The following is a 9,848-nucleotide window of genomic DNA, read 5'->3' on the forward strand; positions in this document are numbered from 1 at the left end:
TATCTTAGTAAAAGCTAGTTCTTGTCTGTGTCCTTTTCAAAGAACCAAAGAGGTAACTTGCTTACTTGGCAAGCAATTAATTCAGGAAGTGGTCAAGACTTTTTTTTCAAATCTTAAAGTAAGTTTCGACTTTAGAGATGGAAGTATCTCACTTTCTCAAGGTAGGTAAGTAAAAGAGAGCCATTTCCTGGTCACAGAGATGGCGAAAGGAGAATCTCTAAGAGGTCCTGAGATCTTCCTCAAATTAGATCTGCACTTAGATGTAGTGAACTTCCTCAGTTTCATATTTCAGGAACCCTTACTCTCTTGGTGCCTTGGGGGTAATACCTTTGGATTATTAATGAGTATTTCCACACTGGTAGACTGCATAATAATGAAAGCTTAAAATAATATCCTTGCCTCAGTGGTTGAGCATTGACCTAGGAACCAGGAGGTCATGGTTCGATTCCTGGTCAGGGCACATGCCCCGGTTTCAGGCTCAATCCTCAGTAGGGGGCGTGCAGGAGGCAGCCGATTCATGATTCTCTCTCATCATTGATGTTTCTCTCTCTCCTTTCCTCTCTGATATTAATAAAGACATATATTTTTAAAATAATAATATCCTGGAGACATTTCAAAACCATTAAGTATCTTCTGAATCATCAAGATAAAATTATGCTTACAATAGTCTTATCATTAAACACATATTCTCTCAAAATCAGTAAGCTGTATTTGATACTTATACAGTCACACTCTAGTAATAAGAATGTTTAATTAACCACAACAACCCATTGCTTGCCCATATCAGATTAGAGAATTTGCTTAAGAGTTCTGTTCAGTTCCCAATTCTGTCATTCTCCCTTCTCTCAGTAGTCTCAGGGTCATATAAACTCTCTATTTTAACTAAAATATATTCTGAAAAAAATATATTAAAAAGCCTTTTTTTATTTCTCACCTTCTACTCTCTCTCTCTCTCTCTCGCACACACACACATACTCACTCACTCTCACACAATTTTCCCTGTTATAATTGTGAAATCCAGCCTATTCTTTCTTGTTACGTTGACTTAGTAAAATGGTAATAAATTCTGAGCATCTGGCCTAACAAAAAGCTCCTACTTTCTGACCCAACTTTGAATCATCATCTATCCTGTTAGAAATACAATGCTTATTCTTAAAATGTAGCTATTTATTTAAAGGCAGAAAGATTAATATTGTTGAAAATTATAGCTCTACTTTCTCGTACTACCTTATATTTGTGTATATTTGATAGTTTATAATGGAAGTATTTTTCATGTAAGTATTCAATAACCAGATAAAAGCTAGAAAAAAAGAACTGATTTAAGAAATGATAAATCAGATTTATACAGTAAATTGGGAAACCACAAGTGCAGTGGGAGTCTAGTTTGTAGATTTTTTTAAAAGAATGTCTTAAATTATAGGTCTTGTTATAAATAACCTGCTCAGATAGATATTTTAAAATCCATAATGTTGGCTCAACTATTTTCATTTGAAATGAAATAATTTTAAAATATTTATACAGGTGTTTAATCAGGAAGGAGAATTCATGTTGAAGTTTGGCTCAAATGGAGAAGGAAATGGACAGTTTAATGCTCCAACGGGGGTAGCTGTGGATTCAAATGGAAACATCATTGTAGCCGACTGGGGAAACAGCAGGATCCAGGTAGATTAAAGTACATATTCTCTCAAAATCAGTACATATGTGATTAAAGTGCTGATTTATTTGTGTTGAGTGATTGGTATTTGTTAACAGTGGAGGATTAACTGTCCCCAGACCTTAATGTTTTTCACTTTCATTGGTTAGGTCATAAGACCATAGATAATCTCACAAGACTAAGGAAGGTGGAGATGAAAAATACCAACATATTACCAGAGTGAAACCCTCTAAATCAGGTGTTTTTAATACATATCCCACAGACCCCCAAAGGGTTTGTAGATAGAATTCATGAGGTCCATTGAACAAAAATATCATATTATTGTTCTTACTAACTTCTAATTAAAAATTATCATTTACTTTCAGTAAATATAGGCAATAATCACAGTCGTTTTTGTAATATCTATAACTTTGTCACCAAGAGAAATCACAGAAATTTTCTTGTTACAGTTGCAGACATCTCGAATTATCATTTATGCTCATTCAAAATTGTAGTTATTAGTAGGCCCATCACTATTTCTTGTTATTTAATGTATTAGTTTAAAAAGCACACATATTACTATAATTAAAATTTTGTAATATTTTTATTATATTTTAATAGGATTGTTTTCCTTCATAATACCACATATTTTCTTTAATGTTTTGCTAAATAACCTGAACCAAAGAGGAAATCTGAAGGAAAATTTTAAAATATACTGACTGAATGAAAATGCAAATATAGCATATCATATTTTGTGGCATGCAGCTAAAACAGTGCTGAAAGGGAAATTTCCCCCAAGCTTTGTGGAGATTGACATATAACATTGTGTTAGTTAGTGTACAATGTGTTGATTTAATACTCCTATATATTGTAAAATGATTGCCACCATAGCATTACATAACATGATCATGTCACAGTCACATTGCTATCAGAGGAGTACATGAATGGGATTCCTCCATTGCTGGTGGGATTCTTGGGGCGCCGCTGAAATGAGCGCTTTCAGAATTCCCTGTGGGAGAATGAGGTAGAAGACTTTATTTGTTTAGAGAAATATTTCTCAGTTTCCAGTGTCCTATTTCCCTTAAATCAGTCCTAAAAGAGGAGCAGCTGTGGGTTCAGCAACGCCATGTCCAGAGCTTCCTTTCCATGTTGCAGCTGGGTCCATTCAACATTCAGGCTAATTAAAGTCCATTAGGCCATTCTGTGGATGAACAGGGGTCAGGGGCAAGCAGCAAGGGAGAGGCCAAGAGCCAAAAGGAGAGAACTCTCTTTGTTCAGAAGTTTAAATATTCAGTTTCGAGCCCTTGCAGTGGCCATGCCTATTCTGGCCAATTACTTGTTCCCAGGATGATTGACAGACAGGTAAGCACCTTCCCATGTCACTCAGACCTTATTGGGCATGTGTCTAACTGCCTTTGTCCAGTCCCTTTCCCCAGCAATCACCTGGGAACACTCACTTGCAGAGTGATAAATTAGCAAAGCTGTATAAATGGAATGCTATATTATCTCGTCCTCCCTTTACTCCTTTCCTGTTACTAACAGCCAGGTTATTACAACAGTATCAACATCATTACCATTTCTTTTTTGTGGTGAGAACATTTAGGTCTACTCTCTTGGCAACTTTCAAGTGCATAACACAGTATTGACTGTTATCACCGTCCTGTGCATTAGATCCCCAGAACTTACTTATCTTCTAACTGGAAGTTTGTACCCTTTGACCAACTGCTCCCCATTTCCCTCACCACTCAGCCCTGGAAACCACCACTCTGCCTGAGAGGGAAATTAATAGCACTAAATGCTTTCATTAGCAAAGAGAAAAAGTTGAACAATAATCTAAGCACCCACCTCAAGAAGCTAGAGAGAGAGCAAAGCAAACTGAAAGCAAGCAGAAGGAAGGCAACAGTGAAGATAAGATCAAATCGATGAAATTCAAGATAGAAAAACAATAAAATTAGTTCTTTGGGAAGATCAATAGAATTAACAAGCCTCTAGCAAGACTGACAAAGAAAGGGAGAAAAGCGACAAACTACTATCATATAGACTCTGCAGACTTCAAAAGGATAGTAAGGAAATTCTAGGAACAACTCCACATGCATCAATTTGACAACTTAGATGAAATGGACCAACTCCTCAAAAAGGACAAACTCCACAACTCACCCAATATAAAATAAATGATTTGAATAGCCCTACAATGATTAAGGAAATTTAGCTCATAATTTTAAAACTCCCCCAAAATAAACCTCCAGACTCAGATGGTTTCACTTGAGAATGCTACCAAATATTTGAAGAAGGTTTAGCATCAGTTCTACACAATTTCTTCCAGCAAATGGACAACATAGGAACACTTTACAATTCACTTTCCAGCTTAGCTTCTCATGCCCTGATCCCAAAACCAGGCTAAGACAGCACAAAAAAGAAAACTACAGACCACATTCCTCATGAATATAGATGCAAAAATACTTAACAAAATATTATCAAATAGATTTCAGCCATAAATAAAAATCTCTCACCCTAGCTGGTTTGGCTCAGCAGATAGAGCAACTGCCTGCGGACTGAAAGGTCCTTGGTTCAATTCCAGTTAAGGGCACATGCCCGGGTTGTGAGCTCGATCCCCAGTAGGGGGTGTGCAGGAGGCAACCGATCAATGATTCTCTCTCATCATTGATGTTTCTATCTCTCCCTCTCCCTTCCTCTCTGAAATAAATTAACACATAATAAATTAATTAATTTAAAAAAAACAAGTGTCTTAAAAAAAAAATCTCTCCATGACTAAGTGGTGTTTATTCCAAGGGTGTATGACTCTTTCAGTATTTGAAAATCCATAAAAGAAAAGAAAAATAAATTGGACTTCATCAAAATTAAAAACTTTTGCCCTCTGAAAGATTCTGTTAACAGGATAAAAAGATAAGCAATAGACTAGAAGAAAATATTTATAAATTTCATATATGACAAAGGATTTATACCTAGAATATATGTATAAAGATTCTCAGAATTTAACAGTAAAGGAACCAAATAATCCCACTAGAAAATGGGCAAAAGACATGGAGAGAAATTTCACTGAAGAGGACATACCCATGAAAAGATGTTCCATATCACTAGACATGAAGGGAGTGCAAATTAAGACATGATGAGATATTACTGCACATATTTTAGATAGCTAAAATTAAAAATATTGACAATGCCTAATGCTGGCAAGTATGCAAAGAAACTAGATCTCTTCGACATTGCTAGTAGGAATGTATAATGCCAGGCAGTCTTTAAAATCGTTTGACAGTTTCTTTAAAATATTGAAAATACATTTGTCATGCAACCCAGCAGTTGCATCCCTGGGCATTTATCCCAGAAAAATGAGAATGCGTGTCCATACAAAGATGTGTACATTGTCATTCATAGAAACTTGGGTATAGTCCAAAACTGAAAATAACCAAGATGTTTGTTGACAGGTTTATGGCTAAACAAACTGGTATGTCCGTACTATGGAATATTACTCAGCAGTAAAAAGGAAGAGACTAATGACGTACTCAGTTGCTTCGATGCATCTCAGGGGCATCGTGCTGAGTGGAAAAAGCCCCTGTCAAAAGATCACATACTGTATGATTCCATTTCTGTGCTCTTCTTGAAATGTTAAAATCACAGAGAAGGAAGGCAGATTAGTGGTTGACAAGAGTTAGAGGTGGTGGGCGAAGGGAAGTATGTGAGACTGTGAAGAGGCAGCATGAGGGGGATCTTTGTGAGGATGGAATAGTGCTGTGTGATGATTGCGGTGTGGTTATATGAATCTATAATTGTGATAAAATGATATACAACTATACACATACATCCCAATGTCAGTTTGCCATTGGGGGAAGTTGGGGGAAGGGTACACAGGCTCCCTCTTGACTATCTTGGTGGCTTTCTCTGCATCTATAATTATTTCAAAATTAGAAGTTAACAAAAACAAATTTAAAAGAAGAAGAATTTAAATATATTTTCATGATTTCAAAATAAAAAGAAGAATTTAAATATATTTTCATGATTTCAGAATAATAATATCATGAATGGCATTTGGCACTTTGGGTATAAAAAAATAATAAAACTGCTTACATTCTGGAAAAAAATAACACTAAAAACACTATTTTGAGACTGTACAGTCTATGTCAGACTGCCAAAGGGGTCCATGATACAAAAAATTTTTTTTTGACTTTTTTCTAAATTAAGAATAAAGCTGTTAAATTCTCAAACTGAAGAAGACTTCTTTTCTTCGTGTAGACACCTGCATGGATCTAAACATGCATTTACAGACGGGGCTATTCATCTTTGCCAATGTGGCCCTGTGCAATGCACGTGAGAACCCACAGTGCACTGGTTAAACCTAGTAGCACTCAGATGCCTCTGAGGACAGCAGTGGTCAGCAATTTAAATCTGTTATATGTATCTACTTCTCAGAAAAAGGGTTGAGACTATAAACGTAACACTAAATACTTTCATTTCTGAAATATATTTGTTGTGCTTAATCATCCCAGTGGGCATCTACATTTGAAAGAGGCCTTCTATGTCTGATGGTAAGCCAGAAACCAACAGGGAACCAAGTCACAAAGCACTTCTGTGTAGGACCACATATGATGAGCTGTGTTGTGACCCTCGTAGCACCTGCCTGGTTACACTGCCTTTCAGAACATCTGATGGGCCAAACACAATGGCCCAAAGAAACCAGACTGGGCCTTGCAAAGAAGTGTTCCTGATCCTTTTATGTCATCATAGCAGAAGCTTACAGAACAAAAGACCACCTCCTATCCAAATGTACATGTTGAACCATGTACATGTTGATTTATTATAACTTACTCCTTTCTGAAAAGAAAAAGAATAATCTCTATTTCTCATCGCATATTATGACTCAGGACCATTCTTATGTGATCGAGTGGCTTATTTTTCTCACTTATGATTGTGGATAAAAGAGGGATGTAAGGCTAGAAGGGGGAAATGTGAGGGTTTGAGTGAGAAGTAAGACTGATTCATTTTTTAAGCACCATCCAGGGCAGTGGTCGCCAACCTTTGGACCTCACGGACCACCAGTGGTCCACGGACCACCGGTTGGCGACCGCTGATCCAGGGCATTCCCCTCCAATCTGTAAGAACATAAGTATGATCTGGTGGCCAATGGCATGTTCTTTGTCAGTGACTCTCAGTGTGAGGAGAAAAAGCAAGGTAAGTGGAGGGTGGGGAGGTATTATATATTTGATAGCGACCTAAACAAACCTAGATACACATGCTTTTACAAACATTAGTAAACTCCTATTTCTCATCATATTACTATAACTTTTCCTGTAACACTCTGTCCTTTTTTGACAGGTTTTTGATGGAAGTGGATCATTTCTGTCCTACATTAACACATCCGCTGACCCGCTCTATGGTCCCCAAGGCCTGGCCCTGACTTCAGATGGCCATGTTGTGGTTGCAGACTCTGGGAACCACTGTTTCAAGGTCTACCGGTACTTACAGTAACGGCGGGCAGCTGGACGGCCCCTGGCAAAGGTCTTGCACTATAAACTGGAACGGATTTCTCGCCGCGGGACCAGATTATACTAGACTTTTCATGCTAGAAGGAATCATTGGTGAATTTTCCAAGGTTATTTCTGAATGTAACAATTTCCTTAAAAACTGCATATTTGATTTCTGTAATTGACCTTTAGGGTTAAAAAGAATCTATAAAAACCGCAAAGTTTTACACCTGTGAACTATGGCTTATAGGACAGGGATGTATGTAGTGAAACCAATTGTGCAAATCAAATAAGCGTTAAAAAAAAAATACCTGGGAGATTTAAAGGTATTTGTTAAGCCTGTGAACGGTAGCCTTTGCACAGAGCTTCCAAAAACAAAACAGAACAAAACAAAAACAAAATCTGTTGTGGTTATATACTTTAACCTCGGTCACAAGGCCTGGGGAATCTTCTAACCTCACTTTTACACTTGGTATTACTCTTGTGACTTTTTTGGCTATCAGTAACTATATATAAATTACTTTAGAGGAAAAAAAAAAGACCGTCTTGCAAAAATCCTCTCATCTGTGATTAGCAGGCCTCTGAGTTGAGCACTTAAAAATAAATGCGAACTTTCTATCCTTCCTGGGTTAGATCAAAGATCCATTTTTGGGTTCTTTTCACCTTCTCTCTCCTAGTCACCTTGTATTGAAAAACAAAGTACATTTTTTCAGGGAAACCTGAAACTCCTAATGCTTTGAAAAGCATATTCTAATAGTAATGCTACCTGTTGGTAAACCAACAGCCCAACTCCAGATCAATGCACTGGATGTCATCAAGAAAAAGTTAGTCATGTTTTATGTGCCATGTTCTCACATGTGTCTCTCCTCTTCCACTTCATGAAAGCGAAAGCTTTACCTCCTGCAAAATGTCAGCACATGTAGTAGGACACCAGTATCCTAGGACAGAGAGCCATAAGTAGCCCCTCGGAGGACGGATGGTGTCAGCCAAAGGCATGTGACTGAGTAATGGTTTCCCCTTAGAAAGCAAGTGTTACCAAAGTTGTGAAAGCGTTACAGGTAAGGGCATGTTATGGTTATTTATCATTGTCTAATGAATAGTAGAGGCATTAAAGGACTATGTATACATGATTAGGGTAAGGTAGAATGTATCATATATATCTATATAGATAGCTGAATCTTTGGTGTATTGAAATAGGCAGCCCTCTGAAAGACAGAAGCAGCGTCCAGCCTTTCTTCGGCACATTCCTTTTACGGAGCAGCTTCAAGCCGTCCTGTCCTAGTAGAACAAGCCCTAAAGCAGATTTAATCTTTGCCATTTTCCAGGAATGATGGTATCGGCTGACGTTGCATCACAAAATGACCTTCTGGTCTTTCAAAAGAAACAAAAACAGGTCAAAAGAGAAAAGTTAAACTTGAATTACATTTAAACGAAGTATAAATGCATTTTAAGAAAAAGTAAGAATAATTTAGCTGGTTATTAATCTGTCATTGGTACTGTAAAATAAGATGTGGTTTATTTTCACTGTTTAATTTTCTACTCAGTTCTACCAAATAGGATGTCATGTTTGGCATTTTCGTTAATGACTTTGGGATCTTTTTCACTGAAAGCACCTTAGAACTGTACTATAAGAAAACATTTCCCATATGTATAATTATATGAATGTGATGTTTATTGCTTTTTAATTTATAATTCAGCCCCTCTCTTATATAGGAATTTTTTTAAATTTAGAAGGGAAATCTAGCTACTTCCAATTGTCTATCAAATTTATGCCCAAATCAACCTCTGAAAAAAATTTTTTTCAGAAAGATTTACATTTAGATTTAGTACATCTTTAGTTAGGTAGAGTTTTCAAAATATTGAGGTTGTGATAAAATTATAAAATTTAGTAACATTTTTAGAATGTTAAGACACTGTTTCCTAACATGAGTTGAAATAAGTCTTTGAATTTAAATATTCATATTTAATGAGTGCCTACTAGAAGCCAGGCTGTTCTTGGCACTGGGGACTTAGTGATGGAGGAAACAGACAAAATTCCTGCCCCCTTGGAATTTACACTCTAAGGAGGGAATTTCATTTTGCTCTTTATTAATATTCTGCATAAAAGATAAGCTAGACTTCTGATAGCTCCTAGACTATTTAAAAGAAACCTTTTAAAAATTGGTTAAATTCATTTTAGTTTATTTCCACAAGTAAAAAATGGCTTCCTATTTAGATTCTGTCACAGGCTATTGATATTAAGACTAGTTTACTTAAAGATTGGTTTGTTTTGGGTTTTTTTGCACAACACTTAAATTATATGTGTGAATTTAGAAATTGAGCAGCTATCATACAGTATAATGCTGGATATCTCAATTAGTAGATTGAAGACAAAGCTAATTTTTTTTTTTTTACATATGACTATTGGCACAAACTGGAATGGAAGAAAAGGTACTTTGATTCAGACCTGTTTATCTGTTACTAAAACACATGCACTCCAGGAAACACTATATTTCCCCCCCCCCCAAAAAAAGAATATGTAATCCTATAGTTAAAATATAAATAACATTTCATATTTGGATATATATGTGCATTTACTGTATTTCTTGGTAAGCATATTTTAGGGGGCAAAGTGCTGCTAAGATACAAATAGACAAGATTTAAGTGAAATTTTGTCACATTCTGTGGAAAATGGTTTCTGGTAAACTGAGAAGGAAATTTAAAAGTTAAGTGACTTTCTTCTGGGCTACCATTATCGC

The 9,848-nt window shown here is 36.4% G+C and overlaps 1 protein-coding gene across 4 annotated transcripts in view; it reads left to right on the top strand.

Moving 5' to 3' along the window:
• TRIM2 (tripartite motif containing 2) overlaps nt 1–9,618 on the top strand; it is a 79,248-nt gene extending 69,630 nt beyond the window's left edge. For 3 of the 4 annotated variants that reach the window (XM_014456049.2, XM_006081799.3, XM_023755191.1), the window contains 2 exons: nt 1,522–1,662; nt 6,962–9,618. In XM_014456049.2, coding sequence (XP_014311535.1) covers nt 1,522–1,662; nt 6,962–7,114 — 294 coding nt within the window. In that variant the 3' untranslated portion in view covers nt 7,115–9,618. Of the gene's footprint in view, nt 1–1,521; nt 1,663–5,881; nt 6,912–6,961 lie in introns of those variants that run through there. The other variant, XM_023755190.1, reaches the window with a different exon arrangement.
• Nucleotides 9,619–9,848: the final 230 nt, after the last annotated feature.

This window comes from Myotis lucifugus, unplaced genomic scaffold (assembly GCF_000147115.1).
Source record: "Myotis lucifugus unplaced genomic scaffold, Myoluc2.0 scaffold_1, whole genome shotgun sequence".
Lineage (NCBI taxonomy): Eukaryota > Metazoa > Chordata > Mammalia > Chiroptera > Vespertilionidae > Myotis > Myotis lucifugus.